Consider the following 20,722-nt stretch of genomic DNA (forward strand, 5'->3'; position numbering starts at 1 on the left):
ATAGGTGGGGTCTCCCTAGCTGTGAATAGGTGGGGTCTCCTCTAGCTGTAGATAGGTGGGGGTCTCCCTAGCTGTAGATGGGTGGGGTCCTCTGCTGTGGTGGGGTCCTCTAGCTGTAGATGGGTGGGGTCTCCCCTAGCTGTAGATAGGTGGGGTCTCCGCTGTAGATAGGTGGGGTCTCCTCTAGCTTAGATAGGTAGGGTCTCTAGCTGTAGATGGGTGGGGTCTCCCTAGCTGTAGATAGGTGGGGTCTCCCCTAGCTGTAGATAGGTGGGGTCTCCCTTACTGTAGATGGGTGGGGTCTCCTCTAGCTGTAGATGGGTGGGGTCTCCCTAGCTGTAGATGGAGGTGGGGTCCCTCTAGCTGTGGATAGGTGGGGTCTCCTCTAGCTGTAGATAGGTGGGTCTCCCCTAGCTGTAGATAGGGTGAGGTCTCCCTGCTTGTGGTGGTGGGGTCTCCTCTGCTGTAGATAGGTGGGGTCTCCCCTAGCTGTAGATAGGTGGGGTCTCCTCTAGCTGTAGATAGGTGGGGTCTCCTCTAGCTGTGGATAGGTGGGGTCTCCTCTAGCTGTAGATAGGTGGGGTCTCCTCTAGCTGTAGATAGGTGGGGTCTCCTCTAGCTGTAGATAGGTGGGGTCTCCCTAGCTGTAGATAGGTGGGGTCTCCTCTAGCTGTAGATAGGTGGGGTCTCCTCTAGCTGTAGATAGGGTGGGGTCTCCCTAGCTGTAGATGGGTGGGGTCTCCCTCTAGCTGTAGATAGGTGGGGGTCTCCTCTAGCTGTAGATAGGTGGGGTCTCCCCTAGCTGTAGATAGGTGGGGTCTCCTCTAGCTGTAGATAGGTGGGGTCTCCCTCTAGCTGTAGATAGGTGGGGTCTCCTAGCTGTGAGTGGGGTGGGGTCTCTCTAGCTGTAGATAGGTGGGGTCTCCTCTAGCTGTAGATAGGTGGGGTCCCTCTAGCTGTAGATAGGTGGGGTCTCCCTAGCTGTAGATAGGTGGGGTCTCCCCTAGCTGTACAGGTAGGGTGGGCCCTCTAGCTGTAGATAGGTGGGGTCTCCCTAGCTGTGTATGATGTGGGGTCTCCTCTAGCTGTAGATAGGTGGGGTCTCCTCTAGCTGTAGATAGGTGGGGTCTTCCTAGCTGTAGATAGGTGGGGTCTCCCCTAGCTGTAGATAGGTGGGGTCTCCTCTAGCTGTGAGATAGGTGGGGTCTCCCCTAGCTGTAGATAGGTGGGGTCTCCTCTAGCTGTAGATAGGTGGGGTCTCCCCTAGCTGTAGATAGGTGGGGCTGCCTCTAGCTGTAGATAGGTGGGGTCTCCTCTAGCTGTAGATAGGTGGGGCTCCCCCCTAGCTGTGATGGGTGAGGTCTCCCTAGCTGTAGATAGGTGGGGTCTCCTCTAGCTGTAGATAGGTGGGGTCTCCCCTAGCTGTAGATAGGTGGGGTCTCCTCTAGCTGTAAATAGGTGGGGTCTCCTTAGCTGTAGATAGGTGAGGTCTCCTCTAGCTGTAGATAGGTGGGGTCTCCTCTAGCTGTAGATAGGTGGGGTCTCCTCTAGCTGTAGATAGGTGGGGTCTCCCTCTAGCTGTAGATGGGTGGGGTCTCCTCTAGCTGTAGATAGGTGGGGTCTCCTAGCTGTAGATAGGTGGGGTCTCCTCTAGCTGTAGATAGGTGGGGTCTCCTCTAGCTGTAGATAGGTGGGGTCTCCCCTAGCTGTAGATAGGTGGGGTCTCCTCTAGCTGTAGATAGGTGGGGTCTCCTCTAGCTGTAGATAGGTGGGGTCTCCCCTAGCTGTAGATAGGTGGGGTCTCCTCTAGCTGTAGATAGGTGGGGTCTCCTCTAGCAAATTAGCATTTTGTGGCCACAATTTCTTTTCTTTTTCGGATGTCATATTTGGGGCTCCATAACATTTTTACGTGTCAGCAGTCTTAACGTTTATGTCTTCTCTGTGTACGTGCTAACAAGTCTCTGAGGCCTCTGATTGGTTGATTTGGTCAGGTGGAGGAGATGTCGGGGCGGGGTTATTTTCCCGAAGAGGAGATGCCGAGCGTGGCGTTCATCAGGGAGATGGAGAGGTTGGGGTCTCTGCCTGCTTCCCGCTGCGCCGCAAACACCAAATCACACAGGTACAGATTACCGTTCTGTTCATTGTTGATACATTTTTGGGTTATTTTCTGGATGAATGGATTAGTTGTTTGGTCCATAACATGTCAGTAAATGGGGAACACTTAACACACACTTAACAAAAACAAGAGTACGCTAAAATAGACTAAAACACGTAGATTTAATCAAATATTTTGTGTTCATTGAAATGTTTTCATTGAGAAAAGTCCAATATGTTTGACCGTATAACTGCATGTCGCACATTTTTGCAGTTTGTCACATATTTCCGACACTTTTGTCGCCGTGTTGACATAAAAGCCCTACAGAAGTCAGCTAAAAAGTTCCTTAGCAAATCATGAAAAACAAAGCTTACATTTTAACCCTGTTCTCCATCCATCCATCGCTGAGCGATGCGACGGTTACCGAGGCGTCTTATCGCTTTCTCGTCGAAAGCCAACTCCCTTTATGCCTCGCCCTCGATAACCCCCGCGTCTAGCGGATGTTTTGGTCTTTATTAAAAGGAGTTGTTTCAGATACTTCCCTGATTGCTAGTTCTTTAGAGCAAGGGTCTTCAACGTTTTTTTAAGACAAGGACCCCTTAACTGAAAGAGAGATGGAGCGGGGACCCCCTACTACATATATTGTATAAAATTAAACCGGGCCTACAGTATTGTGTGGGCAGCCTAAAGCCTTTATACATACCTTAAATACATACATAAATCATGTTTTAATGTTAAACATACATGTGGCACACTGAATTCTTAGGATTAACTGTGTCTGTGGGTGGCTACCTTAGGGACTACTTTACCTGTAGGCCAGTAAGCCTATCATCAATGTGTTTCTTTACTCATAATATGTTTGATTCATGTTAAGACATTTACATTTTTGAAAAAACTTGAAAAGGAAATTAACAATAATTTGCAGTAACTCTGAGGACCCCCTAGGAGCCCCGGACCCCCTGTTGAAGAGTCCTGCTTTAGAGAGACACACACACCCATACTAAAGGGCCCTCGTCCGGGTCAGGGGACCCAGAGACGAAGCAAGAGGCTTTGATTACCACCCTAGACGTCCCCAACTAACAGGCTCTTATCCCCCCTGTGTATGAAAAGCACTGCCCGAGGGGATCTTTACAACCAAATGATTTTTCTTAAGTACTCTCGGTCAGTAGCGGCTCTACTCCGAGCTCCTCACGGATTTCGGCCGCTTGTACCCTGGATCTCGTTCTTTCGGTCACGACCATAGGTGAGGGTAGGAACGAAAACTGACCGGTAGATCGAGAGCTTTGCCTTCTGGCTCAGCTCTCTTTTCGTCACAACGGTGCGATAAAGTGAACGTAATACCGCCCCCGCTGCACCGATTCTCCGACCAATCTCCCGCTCCTTTGTCCTCTCACTCACAAGACCCCCAAGGTATTTGAACTCCTTCACTTGGGGTAAGGACTCATTCCCTACCTGGAGTAGGCAAAAACAAAGACTCCATTTTAATAAGCAGGTTGCCACGCAGCCGACTCACAGCAACCTGTTTCACAGCCTGAATATGCCTTGGCCATGTCATCAGCCGGCATGGAATTTCATTCCACTGCTATGCTGATGATACTCAACTCTACCTCAAGACAAACCCAACCCCCTCTGCTGCCCTGCCATCATCCACTCTGACCACCTGCCTGGAGGAGATAAAGGCGTGGATGAAGCAAAACTTTCTGCAGCTAAACAGCTCCAAGACTGAAGCCATTCTAGTTGGCACCCCACACCAGGTTCAATCATCTGACATTACCAGCATCACCTTCTCCGGCCAAACTATTCCACTTTCAACATCAGCCACTAACCTGGGTGTTAAAATGGACTCTCATCTGACCTTTGAGACTCACATCAAACATCTCTGCAAGACCTCCTTCTTCCACCTCAGGAACATTGCCAAACTCCGTCCCACACTCACTCCTGCAGACGTGGAAAAGCTTGTCCACGCTTTTGTCTCCTCCAGGCTGGCCTACTGCAATGCGCTCCTCACCGGGATCCCTGGCAAAAGCCTTCAGAAGTTGCAGTATATTCAAAACAGCGCTGCTAGGATCCTGTTGAGGGTGCGCAAATATGACCACATCACCCCCATCCTTAAATCACTCCATTGGCTTCCTGTCTCACTCAGGGTTGAGTACAAGGTCTCCCTCCTTACCCACCAGTGCATTCATGGTGAAGCCCCCCTCTACCCCAAGGAACTCCTCACCCCACAGACCTCAACACGTACCCCCACGATCTGCCTCAGCATATTTTTTGAAACCTCCCAGGACAAAGCTCCGTACAATGGGAGATGGGGCTTTCTGCTCAGCTGCTCCCAGTCTGTGGAAGGCTCTCCCTGACCACCTGAGGACCCCACAGACTGTGGATGCTTTTAAACGTGGCCTTAAAACCCACCTTTTTAGGAGAGCTTTTGAGTGAACTTGTGTCCTTTTGCCTTTTATTTACTTTTTTCTTTTCATGCTCTCCATGTGTTTTTATAATTTTTAGCACTATCATGTTGCACTTTGAGATTTGCTTAAATATAAAGTGCATTACAAATTAAATGTATTATTATTATTATTATTATTATTATTATTAAAACTCTCGGCTTCTTGGGGGAATTTCTGAGTCTCAAATTCTGGCAAATCTGCCAAATTCTTGCGCGATTGCAGTTTGAAACCATTTCTAGTCTTTTTGGGTTTGGCGCAGTGAACCTAAGTTCATATGTGGGCCGGATAAAAACCTGCGAGGGGCGGTCTGATCGCTGAGGGAAAGGAGCTGTTTAACAGCACACTTCACATTAAAGCCTTTTAATCCTGTCAAACGTATAGTTTTAGACGATGTATTCTACTTTGTCCGATCTGAACTTCCTTTTCGTCTCCATCTTCTTTGTTTCTCTTTGAAAAACGTCCTCTTAAACCCCTCTGAATCCTCTCGTTATCTCCTTTTGAACCTCTCCTTTCTCCCCACCGAGCCTCGTCTTTTGAACTCTCCTTTTGTCTGATCTCTCCTTTTGTAATGTTTTCGGTTTAAAATGAGGTCTCTGAAGTGTCTGTGTTCCTGTCCTCTCCCTCCCTCCCTTCCCCCGGCTCACCTCTTCTTTCTCTCGCCTGAGCCTCCTCTTTTAAAAAAATTCCAGATGACTTTCCGTTGTCTAATCTCTCCTTTTTGTAAGGTTTTCGGCTAAAATGAAGTCTCTGAAGCTAGATCATTTTTAAATAGCGGGGCCATGCTGGGGCCATGCTGGGCCCACATGCCATTTTAGGGGTACCAAATATATTGAGCACAAGTGTTACATACCAGCAGCCCTCCATAGGTTTGGTTCTACAAAAATCACAACCTTAACCCTATAACCACTATAACTATTTGCCCTAGTTAAGAGGGGCCAGAGGGGGGTCAAGGCTTAATATTACAGGGGCACTGTATTAATATTATGCTCTGAAATCTCTGTGTTGGAATTGAGATTTAAAACCCTTCCCATCCTCTCGCAGCAGGGTACAGATGGTGCGTAGGGAGGCGGCAGCGGGTGTGGGTGAGGCGGTTCTGGAGGCGCTGGCGGGCCAGAGGACGTCCCAGGGGGACGAGGGACTCTGGAGGAACGTCAGACTGGACTGGGTGAGGAACTGGGACCAGAGCTGCCAGACCGCCGTCCTGCTGTCCAGACTCCAACACACAGGTTAGACTCCCAACACACAGACTCCCAACACACAGGTTAGACTCCCAACACACAGGTTAGACTCCAACACACAGACTCTCAACACACAGGTTAGACTCCCAACACAAAGGTTAGACTCCCAACACACAGACTCCCAACACACAGGTTAGACTCTCAACACACAGGTTAGACTCTCAACACACAGGTTAGACTCTCAACACACAGGTTAGACTCCCAACACACAGGTTAGACTCTCAACACACAGGTTAGACTCCCAACACACAGGTTAGACTCCCAACACACAGACTCCCAACACACAGGTTAGACTCTCAACACACAGGTTAGACTCCCAACACACAGGTTAGACTCTCAACACACAGGTTAGACTCCCAACACACAGACTCCCAACACACAGGTTAGACTCCCAACACAAAGGTTAGACTCCCAACACACAGACTCCCAACACACAGGTTAGACTCTCAACACACAGGTTAGACTCTCAACACACAGGTTAGACTCCCAACACACAGGTTAGACTCCCAACACACAGGTTAGACTCTCAACACACAGGTTAGACTCTCAACACACAGGTTAGACTCTCAACACACAGGTTAGACTCTCAACACACAGGTTAGACTCCCAACACACAGGTTAGACTCCCAACACACAGACTCCCAACACACAGGTTAGACTCTCAACACACAGACTCCCAACACACAGGTTAGACTCCCAACACACAGGTTAGACTCTCAACACACAGGTTAGACTCCCAACACACAGACTCCCAACACACAGGTTAGACTCTCAACACACAGGTTAGACTCTCAACACACAGGTTAGACTCCCAACACACAGACTCCCAACACACAGGTTAGACTCCCAACACACAGGTTAGACTCCCAACACACAGGTTAGACTCCCAACACACAGGTTAGACTCCAACACACAGGTTAGACTCCCAACACACTCAACACACAGGTTAGACTCCCAACACACAGACTCCCAACACACAGGTTAGAGACTCCCAACACACAGGTTAGACTCTCAACACACAGGTTAGACTCCCAACACACAGGTTAGACTCTCAACACACAGGTTAGACTCTCAACACACAGGTCAGACTCCCAGCACACAGGTTAGACTCCCAACACACAGGTTAGACTCTCAACACACAGGTTAGACTCTCAACACACAGGTTAGAGACTCCCAACACACAGGTTAGAGACTCCCAACACACAGGTTAGACTCCCAACACACAGGTTAGACTCCCAACACACAGGTTAGACTCTCAACACACAGGTTAGACTCTCAACACACAGGTTAGACTCCCAACACACAGGTTAGACTCTCAACACACAGGTTAGACTCCCAACACACAGGTTAGACTCTCAACACACAGGTCAGACTCCCAACACACAGGTTAGACTCCCAACACAAAGGTTAGACTCTCAACACACAGGTTAGACTCCCAACACACAGGTTAGACTCTCAACACACAGGTCAGACTCTCAACACACAGGTCAGACTCTCAACACACAGGTTAGACTCTCAACACACAGGTTAGACTCTCAACACACAGGTTAGACTCCCAACACACAGGTTAGACTCCAACACACAGGTTAGACTCCAACACACAGGTTAGACTCCCAACACACAGGTTAGACTCCCAACACACAGGTTAGACTCCAACACACAGGTTAGACTCTCAACACACAGGTCAGACTCTCAACACACAGGTTAGACTCCCAACACACAGGTCAGACTCCCAACACACAGGTTAGACTCCCAACACACAGGTCAGACTCTCAACACACAGGTCAGACTCCCAACACACAGGTCAGACTCCCAACACACAGGTTAGACTCCAACACACAGGTTAGACTCCAACACACAGGTTAGACTCCCAACACACAGGTTAGACTCCCAACACACAGGTTAGACTCCCAACACACAGGTTAGACTCCAACACACAGGTTAGACTCCCAACACACAGGTTAGACTCCCAACACACAGGTTAGACTCCCAACACACAGGTTAGACTCCAACACACAGGTTAGACTCTCAACACACAGGTTAGACTCCAACACACAGGTTAGACTCTCAACACACAGGTTAGACTCCCAACACACAGGTCAGACTCTCAACACACAGGTCAGACTCCCAACACACAGGTTAGACTCCCAACACACAGGTTAGACTCCCAACACACAGACTCCCAACACACAGGTTAGACTCTCAACACACAGGTTAGACTCCCAACACACAGGTTAGACTCCCAACACACAGACTCCCAACACACAGGTTAGACTCCCAACACACAGGTTAGACTCCCAACACACAGGTTAGACTCCCAACACACAGACTCCCAACACACAGGTTAGACTCCCAACACACAGGTTAGACTCTCAACACACAGGTTAGACTCTCAACACACAGGTTAGACTCTCAACACACAGGTTAGACTCCCAACACACAGGTTAGACTCCCAACACACAGGTCAGACTCCCAACACACAGGTCAGACTCTCAACACACAGGTTAGACTCCAACACACAGGTCAGACTCTCAACACACAGGTCAGACTCCCAACACACAGGTCAGACTCTCAACACACAGGTTAGACTCCCAACACACAGGTCAGACTCCCAACACACAGGTCAGACTCCCAACACACAGGTCAGACTCCCAACACACAGGTTAGACTCTCAACACACAGGTTAGACTCTCAACACACAGGTTAGACTCTCAACACACAGGTTAGACTCCCAACACACAGATTAGACTCCCAACACACAGGTCAGACTCCCAACACACAGGTTAGACTCCCAACACACAGGTCAGACTCTCAACACACAGGTTAGACTCTCAACACACAGGTTAGACTCCCAACACACAGGTTAGACTCTCAACACACAGGTTAGACTCTCAACACACAGGTTAGACTCTCAACACACAGGTTAGACTCTCAACACACAGGTCAGACTCTCAACACACAGGTTAGACTCCCAACACACAGGTTAGACTCCCAACACACAGGTTAGACTCTCAACACACAGGTTAGACTCTCAACACACAGGTTAGACTCTCAACACACAGGTTAGACTCTCAACACACAGGTTAGACTCTCAACACACAGGTTAGACTCCCAACACACAGATTAGACTCCCAACACACAGGTCAGACTCCCAACACACAGGTCAGACTCTCAACACACAGGTCAGACTCTCAACACACAGGTTAGACTCCCAACACACAGGTTAGACTCCCAACACACAGGTCAGACTCTCAACACACAGGTCAGACTCTCAACACACAGGTTAGACTCCCAACACACAGGTTAGACTCTCAACACACAGGTTAGACTCTCAACACACAGGTTAGACTCTCAACACACAGGTTAGACTCCAACACACAGGTTAGACTCCAACACACAGGTTAGACTCCCAACACACAGGTTAGACTCCCAACACACAGGTTAGACTCCAACACACAGGTTAGACTCCCAACACACAGGTTAGACTCCAACACACAGGTTAGACTCCCAACACACAGGTTAGACTCCCAACACACAGGTTAGACTCTCAACACACAGGTTAGACTCCAACACACAGGTTAGACTCCCAACACACAGGTTAGACTCCAACACACAGGTTAGACTCCAACACACAGGTTAGACTCCCAACACACAGGTTAGACTCCAACACACAGGTTAGACTCCAACACACAGGTCAGACTCCCAGCAACCTTCGGAATAAGAGAAGAAAACACTTTGTTGTCTGTTCACACAGAAATTAGATTATTGTCAGTGTTTATTAATCTGTGGATTATGTCCTGGATGAATGGATTGGTTGTTTTGGTCTCTAAAGGCTCTGACACACCAACCGGACGGCCGACCGTCGGCAGAAAAGCCAGTCGGACTGATCAGCCTCCCCGAGTTGGTCAAAAAAGTGCCTCTGAACACACCGAAGCGACACCGACTTGAGCGTACGTTCTGCGCGTGCACGAGATGTAATACGTCTCCATAACAACAGGCGGCGCTAATCTGTATTGTCGGCAAAAAAACATTTAACCGGCAGCTGATTGGCGGCTCGTTCGGAATACGATCTCATATTTTACGAAGATAGTTCACCGAAACGTGTTTCTGAAAACATTTTAAGAAATAGGCCGTGCAGTTGCTGAATCTGTCTTCATTTCAGATCGACAAAGGTCAGTTTAAAAGATTTTTTTTTTTGAGAGGTGTTCGTCACGCTCATCGTGCTCGTCATTTCCCGGGCTAGCGCTCCACCAATCAGATTGGTCATTGAGTCTGACTGCCTGCCTTCCAATCCAACAAGTCAATTTTTTTTTTTATTTTATTTAACCTTTATTTATTCAAATCGGCCCAAATGAAGGCCGACGGCTCCTCAGACTGACGACGGCACGCAACACACCGAACAGACTCGAGTCACCGACCTCGCCAGACTGCCCGACGGCCGATTATCGGGTTGGTGTGTGAGCGCCTTAAAATGTCAGAAAATGGTGAAAAATGTGGATCAGTGTTTTGCCAAATCCTGTGGCAGAAAAATTCCCCAGAATGCACAGGGTTCATACGTTTTGAAAAAAACTGGAAAAGTTATGGAATTTGAAAAATGCAAATTCCAGGCCTGGAAAGTTTTTGGAAAAGTCATTTAACACAAGTTTTAACACAGCATAATTATATGTGTTTAATATACGAATCCCACTATGAACCACATACATTGTTTATTGTTAAACCTCTGAGGGTAAACTTTAACACAGATTTTTATTCTTATTGTATAATGTTTACTGACATTTTCAGGAATACATAGTCATGGAAATTTGCCGAAAAGTCATGGAAAGGTGTTGGTCAAAATACGTATGAACCCTGAATGCTGAAAAGTGTTAGACGTTAAAAATTTCAATTTTGCTCACTTTTACCCACAGTTACACCATTGGTCAAAGATATTCTGTTACTGTCACGGACGAGTAAAGAAACGACAAAATATTCACATTTAACGAGCTGACATCACACAAGTTTTATCCGTCTCATTTCTCTCTCTTGTGTTTTTGGTTTCCTCAGAGGTGACTTCCTGTGACTCGGCGTTGCTGTGGCGATACCTGACGGCGCTCCACGACCAGCAGCGCGTGGTGGACTGGATCCAGAGCGCCGAGGCGTCCGGCGGCTCCCGGTGGCCCGAGTTAACCCCCGAGCTGGTCAACAGCAACACGGTCTGCAGCGGCTACATGAGGGAGCAGATCCTGGACCTGCTGGCCAGGTAGAGCTCTAGGGGTGCCTGGCACCCTTTTTAACGTTTATTGTTTTTAAACGTTATTCTACTGTGCGTTTTAACATTATTTTGTACCATCATGTACCAGCCTCTGGAGACTCCACCAGCTGACCTCTCTATGGACCTTTTTCACGGCAGACATGTTGACCTGTCATAGTAGGAAAAGCATTAAAACCCATTACTGATGGCTGCATTCCACTTAGGAGAGGCCCTGGTATTAAACCATTACTGATGGCTGCATTCCACTTAGGAGAGGCCCTGGTATTAAACCATTAATGATGGCTGCATTCCACTTAGGAGAGGCCCTGGTATTAAACCATTACTGATGGCTGCATTCCACTTAGGAGAGGCCCTGGTATTAAACCATTAATGATGGCTGCATTCCACTTAGGAGAGGCCCTGGTATTAAACCATTAATGATGGCTGCATTCCACTTAGGAGAGGTCCTGGTATTAAACCATTACTGATGGCTGCATTCCACATAGGAGGGCCCTGGTATTAAACCATTACTGATGGCTGCATTCCACTTAGGAGAGGTCCTGGTATTAAACCATTAATGATGGCTGCATTCCACTTAGGAGAGGTCCTGGTATTAAACCATTAATGATGGCTGCATTCCACTTAGGAGAGGACCTGGTATTAAACCATTACTGATGGCTGCATTCCACTTAGGAGGCCCGGTTATTAAACCATTAATGATGGCTGCATTCCACTTAGGAGAGGTCCTGGTATTAAACCATTACTGATGGCTGCATTCCACTTAGGAGAGGTCCTGGTATTAAACCATTAATGATGGCTGCATTCCACTTAGGAGAGGTCCTGGTATTAAACCATTACTGATGGCTGCATTCCACTTAGGAGAGGTCCTGGTATTAAACCATTACTGATGGCTGTATTCCACTTAGGAGAGGTCCTGGTATTAAACCATTAATGATGGCTGTATTCCACTTAGGAGAGGTCCTGGTATTAAACCATTAATGATGGCTGCATTCCACTTAGGAGAGGTCCTGGTATTAAACCTTACTGATGGCTGCATTCAACTTAGGAGAGGTCCTGGTATTATACCATTACTGATGGCTGCATTCCACTTTAGGAGAGGTCCTGGTATTAAACCATTACTGATGGCTGCATTCCACTTAGGAGAGGTCCTGGTATTAAACCATTACTGATGGCTGCATTCCACTTAGGAGAGACCGAAGCAGTGAAGTGAAAAGATGACAAAATTTTTCAAATAATAAATAGGTCACAGCAAACTGACAAACTTGTCAAACTTGTAGGTAGAAAAACCCCCTTTGAGCTTCCAGCCTTGTAAGTTTATTTGATTGGTCAATGCACATTAATCAACATTTCTGTAAATGCGCCAGTGTTAGCCAGTCGGCTAATTTTCAACTGTAGTCCTAGTAACTGTGGTCCTAGTATGCATGTCTTTATGGTGGGAAGAAACCGGAGCACCCGGAGGAAACCCACACAAAAAAGGGGAGAACATGCACACAGAAAGGCCTCGAGCCCAGAACCGTCTTGCTGTGAGGCAGAAGTGCTAACCACTGAGCCACCGCGCTGCCTGTCTGACTGTTGGTCTGTGTCTGCTCCTGCAGGAGAGGGGTGTTCGTCCCCGAGGAGGTGTCCGACCTGGAGCGGCTGCTGTGGAGGCTGGCTCAGGGCGGAGGGGTGATGTCCCGGTCCCCTCCCGTCCCCCAGTACCGCTCGCCCCTCGGCCTGGACCTCCACAGCCTCTTCATCTCCTTCTGCCTGGACCACGGCCTGCAGTACCTGCTCTACAGCTACCTGGAGCACTACAGGTCTGTCAATTTTTTAATTGACAAATTAAAAAATTTGATCTTTAATCAGTTTTTCCAATTTTCTGATTTTTATTCAGAGGATCAGAAATTTAGAAAATTACAAAATTGCGTCTGAGCTCCAGTTATTCAATACTGCCATGGTATTCTCTTCCTCTACTTTGCAGAATATGCAGATCATTAACTGCATATGGACCAAAAAAATAAAAATAAACTGATAGACTTTGGGGTCAGAGGTGCAACTGATGGTTTCGAGTGTGTGGTGGGGGTGGGGAGCTAGGGTCAATGTCCGTTTGTGTACTTAGACATATTTTTTTTTTTTTTTTTGATCTATATGAGTTAATGACTTACCATATTCTGCAAAGTAGAGGAAGAGAATACCATGGCAGTATTGAAGAATTGGAGCCCAGACGCAATTTTGTAATTTTCTCAATTTCTGATCCTCTGAATAAAAATCAGGAAATTGGAAAAACTGGTTAAAGATCCAATTTTTTAATTTGTCAAGGTGAAAAAAAAAAAAAAAAAAAATTGGATATTGGAACCCATTTTTCTGTTTTTCCAAATATCCGTCTGTGCTTAGAGAATGTAACTGATAAGCGTCCCACTGAGCGAGCAGCGACTTCAATTCAAATATCAGTCGGGAAGTCAATCAGCTGCTGGTGAACTCTTGTGTCCGTCCTCTACAGGTTGACGCCCAGAAACTGTCCCCTGTTGGCCAATCGGAGCGCGTCGGAGAGCCGGCCGTGGTTTGAGATGCTGGTGACGATCCAGGAGATCACCAGAGACCTGTCAGGTACCACGCCGCTGCAGGGCATTCTGGGATAGGAGGAGAAAACACTCTGGTTAATTGACAGTTCTGTGAACCAATCGCAGTCGTCTTGGGTGGAGCTCCGGTGGCTCTGCTAAATAGCCTCGGGAAGCCGTCTGTCTGTCTGTCTGTCTGCACTTTATTTTCTGATCTTTTAATAATTTAAGCAATTAATTGAGTATTTGAAAAAAACATATCTGGTGGAAAAATTGGTAATGAAAGTGATCATTAGTTGTTGCTTTAGTTGAGGTTGATTTATAAGTTCATCAGATCAAAGACAAACACAACATGCATGAGAAGCAAGAATGGTCGTAATTAATTCAATTGTGTGTGTTTCTCTCTCTTTTTGTCTCTCTCTCCGTCTGTCTCGCTCTCTCTGTCTGCCTGTCTGTCTATCCGTATCTCCTTCCTTCTGTCTGTCTGTCTGTCTCTCTCTCTATCTGTATCTCCCTCTCTCTGTCTGTCTGTCTCTTTCCCTCTCTCTCCCTCTCACTGTCTGTCTGTCTCTCTCTCTCTGTCTGTCTCTGTCTGTCTGTCTGTCTGCCTCTCTCTCTGTATTTCTGTCCGTCTGTCTGTATGTCTCTCCCTCTGTCTGTCTGTCCCTCTCTCTGTCTGTCTGTCTCTCCCTCTCTGTCTGTCTGTCTGTCTGTCTGTCTCTCTGTCTGTCTGTCTCTCCCTCTCTGTCTGTCTGTCTGTCTGTCTCTCTCTCTATCTGTATCTCCCTCTCTCTCTGTCTGTCTGTCTGTCTTTCCCTCTGTCTGTCTGTCTGTCTCTCTCTCTCTGTCTGTCTGTCTGTCTGTCTGTCTGTCTGTCTGTCTGTCTGCCTCTCTCTCTCTGTATTTCTGTCTGTCTGTCTGTCTCTCCCTCTGTCTGTCTGTCCCTCTCTCTCTCTGTCTCTCTCTCTCTCTCTCTGTCTCTCTCTCTCTCTCTCTCTCTCTCTCTCTCTGTCTGTCTGTCTGTCTGTCTGTCTGTCTGTCTGTCTGTCTGTCTGTCTGTCTGTCTGTCTGCCTCTCTCTCTCTGTATTTCTGTCTGTCTGTATGTCTCTCCCTCTCTCTGTCTGTCTCTGTCTCTCTCTCTCCTCTCTCTCTCTCTCTCTCTCTCTCTCTCTCTCTCTCTCTCTCTCCTATCTCTGTCTGTCTGTCTCTGCGTCCCAGATCCAGGCCTGGTGTTCCAGGCCAGTCTAACCAGTGCCCAGGTCCTGTTGCCGGGCAGCCAGGCGTCCCTGAGCAGTCTGCTGTTAGAGGGCCACAGTCTGCTGGCCCTGGCTGCCATCATGTTCGCCCCCGGAGGAATCGACCAGGTAAACATCCAGTCTATATATATATATATATATATATATATATATATATACAGTGCCTTGCGAAAGTATTCGGCCCCCTTGAACGTTTCGACCTTTTGCCACATTTCAGGCCTCAAACATAAAGATATAAAACTGTAATTTTTTGTGAAGAATCAACAACAAGTGGGTCCCAATTATGAAGTGGAACGAAATTCATTGGCTATTTCAAACTTTTTTAACAAATAAAAAACTGAAAAAGTGGACGTGCAAAATTATTCAGCCCCTTTACTTTCAGTGCAGCAAACTCTCTCCAGAAGTTCAGTGAGGATCTCTGAATGATCCAATGTTGACCTAAATGACTAATGATGATAAATAGAATCCAGCTGTGTGTAATCAAGTCTCCGTATAAATGCACCTGCTCTGTGATAGTCTCAGAGGTCCGTGTAAAGCGCAGAGAGCATCATGAAGAACAAGGAACACACCAGGCAGGTCCGAGATACTGTTGTGGAGAAGTTTAAAGCCGGATTTGGATACAAAAAGATTTCCCAAGCTTTAAACATCCCAAGGAGCACTGTGCAAGCGATAATATTGAAATGGAAGGAGTATCAGACCACTACAAATCTACGAAGACCCGGCCGTCCCTCTAAACTTTCAGCTCATACAATGAGAAGACTGATCAGAGATGCAGCCAAGAGGCCCATGATCACTCTGGATGAACTGCAGAGATCTACAGCTGAGGTGGGAGACTCTGTCCATAGGACAACAATCAGTCGTATACTGCACAAATCTGGCCTTTATGGAAGAGTGGCAAGAAGAAAGCCATTTCTTAAAGATATCCATAAAAAGTGTCGTTTAAAGTTTGCCAAAAGCCACCTGGGAGACACACCAAACATGTGGAAGAAGGTGCTGTGGTCAGATGAAACCAAAATCGAACTTTCTGGCAACAATGCAAAACGTTATGTTTGGCGTAAAAGCAACACAGCTCATCACCCTGAACACACCATCCCCACTGTCAAACATGGTGGTGGCAGCATCATGGTTTGGGCCTGCTTTTCTTCAGCAGGGACAGGGAAGATGGTTAAAATTGATGGGAAGATGGATGGAGCCAAATACAGGACCATTCTGGAAGAAAACCTGATGGAGTCTGCAAAAGACCTGAGACTGGGACGGAGATTTGTCTTCCAACAAGACAATGATCCAAAACATAAAGCAAAATTTACAATGGAATGGTTCACAAATAAACATATCCAGGTGTTAGAATGGCCAAGTCAAAGTCCAGACCTGAATCCAATCGAATCTGTGGAAAGAACTGAAAACTGCTGTTCACAAACGCTCTCCATCCAACCTCACTGAGCTCGAGCTGTTTGGCAAGGAGGAATGGGCAAAAATGTCAGTCTCTCGATGTGCAAAACTGATAGAGACATACCCCAAGCGACTTACAGCTGTAATCGCAGCAAAAGGTGGCGCTACAAAGTATTTACTTAAGGGGGCTGAATAATTTTGCACGCCCAATATTTCAGTTTCTTATTTGTTTAAAAGGTTTGAAATATCCAATAAATTTCGTTCCACTTCATGATTGTGTCCCACTTGTTGTTGATTCTTCACAAAAAATTACAGTTTTATATCTTTATGTTTGAGGCCTGAAATGTGGCAACAGGTCGAAAAGTTCAAGGGGGCCGAATACTTTCGCAAGGCACTGTATATATATACATACACATACACATACACACACACACACAAAGAACTTTTACTTTATATAACATTACTTTTCATAATAAGTAAAGCAATATTATTACTTTTTTTTTTAAGGAGTAATAAGTAAAGAGTAACATATTACATTTCATTGAGTAACTTGGCCAACACTGTTCCTGTGTGCAGGTTGTGGTTCAGGGCCAACGCTCGGGCCAATCAGAGAGGACTGTCGACCCCCAGCTCCTGAAGCTGGCGCTGGCACCGCACGCCAAACTGAGGGCCGCCCTGTTCCCTGCCGGGCCCCGAGGACACAGCTCGTCCTCCGACATCTCCGTCTATCACCTCCTGCAGGTACGCTCGCACCCGTCTTGCGTTCTCTGTAACATCCAGCAGGGGGCGACTCCACTGGCTCCAAACAGAAGTCTGTTTCTATAGAAGTCTGTGAGAAAATGAGCCTAGTTCTCTCTTGATTTATTACCTCAGTAAACATTTTCATAATGACTTTATGGTCTCAGTCGCTAGTTTCAAGTCTTCTTCAACACAGCATGATGTTCATTTAGTAAATGATACTCCCATTTATTTTAAATCAGACGATAAAGCAGGGGATGCTTTAGGACCTGTCAGTCAGGACAGAGGCTTAGCGATGCTAACCATGCTAACACTGTGGACATTAAAATAGACCTCAACTAGTTTCTGGCTGTTGTCCGTGTTGTCATCTTAAACTTTGACCCTCTCACTGTGTGTTTTCACTTCAGAAAAGTTAACTGGAACATTTTGTTCGTCTAAAAATGTCTCGTTCAGCGTTCTGCCAACCAAGCTAGCTAGCTAGCGCTAGCGTTAGGTAATAACTTAAGGGAAAGTCTGCAGAGTTTCTCTTCAGGCCGTACATGCAGATGAACAGCTCCTGTACCCGGAGGTCCATGTTTACCCGGTGGTAAATCTCGGCTAGATGACTCGCTTCAGAATATGTAAGGAGATAACATGGACGCAGGCTAATTACTGATCACTAACATGCTAGTTAACATTAGTAATTAAACCTAAACAGATAATGGAAGTCCAAACTGCCTGTGAGCTTCTCCTGTACTATACGGTAATTCCTCTACTGTGTGACAGTAAGTCTCGTGGTTATGACCCAATCGTTAGCCTATTGTTATAAAAGCGTCTGCTACGGAGCCATAACGTGAGCTACAAGGTAATGAAGCCTTTTATACATCGTCGTGTTTCTTTAGAAATAGACAACGGACAAATAGAGTCTTTAAACTCTTCAGATGTGAAGTTATTCTCTGTCAAAGTGACGTCCGAATGAATGGGAGTCAATGGGATGCTAACGGGAGGTGATGGCTTGTTAGCATCAGAATAGCTCGATAGGAGCTACGCTTTGTGGAGGCTGGCTGACCCCCTTGTTCAAAACAGAAGTCAACAAACCAATGGGTGACGTCACGGATGCTACGTTAGTTCTACTAACTGTGTGTGTGTGTGTGTGTGTGTGTGTGTGTGTGTGTGTGTGTGTGTGTGTGTGTGTGTGTGTGTGTGTGTGTGTGTGTGTGTGTGTTCCAGTCGCTCCACCCTCTGGACCCATCCCGGCTGTTCGGCTGGCAGGCGGCAAACACCCTCAACTCCACCGGTAAGCTCTGAAAACCAGCTTCAGCATCATCAACCAGGGCTGATCCATTTCATTAGCCTAGAAATCTAGACCACCCTAGCGGCAGCAAATGTAATTTGCAGCCAGGGGGCATCTAGGCACTCTCCGTTGGCTTGCAAGCTGGAAAAACCAAACTCTAGTCAGGCCAATCACATCGTGTATAGAGTCGGTGGGCGGGGCTTATGGCTGCTGCTGCTGCTGCTGGTGAACAGAGGTCTTCTGGAAGACTTGGAGTTCAGCTTTTCTTTGAGAAAAGAACAAAGAATTAAAAAAGGAAGATGTGTTCGCAGCTTAAAGTTTAATCTATCAACCAGCGTTGCTCTGATTGGTTGGAGCGCTATCCTATTGCGTGCAGAGGGGAATTTGAAAGACAACCGTTTATCCCGCCCCTCAGATTGAGCCCAGCCAATTGAGAGTTCCCAGACCCAACATCTGGATGTGGGTCTGGCTTGTCAGGCTACAGTTTCATCATTTTTAAATCCAAATTGCATCGTGTAAGAATGCGATTTAGCTAATCGTGAAGGCCACGATTAATGGAATGTGCCATATTTAGTTGAATGTTTGGTTTAACATTTCATCAATCTTAAAAGTGGCGTTTCCCTCCTAATTATGCTTTTAAACTAAAGTTTGACTCGGGTCCATTCACAAAAAGACCCCTAGGTTGCATTTTGGCGAGAGTTACGTTTTAAATGCCGGAATAATGCGACATATCACAGATTGTTTACCTATTTTCAGGGGAATTTTTATTTTATTTTTTAATACTTTTATTTAACATGAAGGTGCAGTATGTAGATGCTGCTATTAAGCATCGGAGACATTTCAGTTTACAGGAATATACTGATATTTCTTTCTGCCCTATTAACTTACATCGTAGCTTGTTTCTCCGCTGCCGACTGCAGCGATCTCACTTAAAGGTGCCACACAAAACCGTTTTTACTTGCATTTTTTTTAAATATGTCAGGTCCATATGTGTGTGTGTGTGTTATGTGGTGAATGTGAAGATGAACTGCTACCTCCTCTGTCAGCTCTAGCCACTGAACAGAAATAAGCAGAGAAATCAGACCAATCACAACAGCTGGTCAGTCTGACATCATGTTGCCTGAGCTGATTACTATTCATGAGCTCGCCCAGTTGCGCAGGGTAAAGGATGCTGATAGCCAGGCTCTCATTGGCTAGCTGTTAGCCAATCAGATTCAAACAGCTTAGCTCGTTGAATATTAATGAGAACTGGCAGAAATCGAGCTGAGTCTTCCTGCAGGCTTTCTATACCACGCTAGAATGGCTTGAAACAAGGTAACCAAGGCATGTTTAGTGAAGTAGTAGTGTAAGTAGTGAAATACGTATGGCAGGGCACCTTTTAATACTGGACCAATGTCAAAGATGGTTGTTCCCATCAGTCACTCGGACACAAAAACATAGGAACATAGGGTCCAGGTTGAAATATAAACTGTAGTTACCCTTTTAAGTCAGGAGAGAAAAGTTTTTACATAAGTCCATAATAAATAAATCATTGCTTTACAGCGAGGGCTTTCTAAGATTTCAGATTCTGTTTCAATAGTTTGTTGTATTCATGAATCTGTATTGTTCCATCTTAGTAGCCGTAACGCATCACATGACTTATTCGGCTTTCATTTCATTTTGAAAATGTGAAATCACAGCATGAAAATCAAATCTGGATCTTCAGGCGTGCGCGTGAATCTTTTTTGGGGGATTGTGGTTCCGCAGAAACGTCGGAGCTGCCTCATTTCTCCAGCCCTCACCTGGTCAGCCGGTTCGCTCTGGTGGAGAACCTGGACTTCCTGTACTACCTCCGTCACGGCCGACCGTCCGTTGCTTACGCCACCTTCCTCGTCCAGCAGCTGAGCGGCTGCAGCGACGTCCCGCTACTGTGAGTACCACGCACTTAAAGGCTACACTGCCGAGCATGTGCGGAGTTCAGCAGCACTCACAATTAACCTGTCCGACACCTTCACACTGTTAATGCTAACATTAGAATTGCTCTCATGCCTCAGGTTGTGTCAATATGAAAGCAGGAATCACGGACTTCTGGGATGATATCTTAAACATTTGTCAAATGTAAACTGAATTATTTACATGTTCAGTTTCTTTGAATGTTCTTGCAAGGTTTACAGTTAGTTCTTCATAGGGTGATTTCAGTATTTTATATCTCCACCAGACTCCATGTAAATAATCAGGACTTTTAGCATGTATAGAGCCAGCATCTCTCCACCAGACTCCATGTAAATAATAGGGACTTTTAGTGTGTATAGAGCCAGCATATTTCCACCAGACTCGATGTAAATAATCAGGACTTTTAGCATGTATAGAGCCAGCATATCTCCACCAGACTCCATGTAAATAATAGGGACTTTTAGTGTGTATAGAGCCAGCATATTTCCACCAGACTCCATGTAAATAATCAGGACTTTTAGCGTGTATAGAGCCAGCATATCTCCACCAGACTCCATGTAAATAA

General features: G+C 46.4%; 1 protein-coding gene across 1 annotated transcript in view; it reads left to right on the top strand.

Moving 5' to 3' along the window:
* spg11 (SPG11 vesicle trafficking associated, spatacsin) overlaps nucleotides 1–20,722 on the top strand; it is a 65,550-nt gene that overhangs the window by 19,521 nt on the left and 25,307 nt on the right. The window contains 9 exon segments of the mRNA XM_039808299.1: nucleotides 1,992–2,119; nucleotides 5,581–5,765; nucleotides 10,821–11,016; nucleotides 12,624–12,827; nucleotides 13,511–13,617; nucleotides 14,788–14,933; nucleotides 16,791–16,955; nucleotides 18,162–18,228; nucleotides 19,972–20,134. Of these exon segments, the coding sequence (XP_039664233.1) occupies nucleotides 1,992–2,119; nucleotides 5,581–5,765; nucleotides 10,821–11,016; nucleotides 12,624–12,827; nucleotides 13,511–13,617; nucleotides 14,788–14,933; nucleotides 16,791–16,955; nucleotides 18,162–18,228; nucleotides 19,972–20,134 (1,361 nt within the window).

Source organism: Perca fluviatilis, chromosome 8 (genome assembly GCF_010015445.1).
Source record: "Perca fluviatilis chromosome 8, GENO_Pfluv_1.0, whole genome shotgun sequence".
Taxonomy (NCBI): Eukaryota; Metazoa; Chordata; class Actinopteri; order Perciformes; family Percidae; genus Perca; species Perca fluviatilis.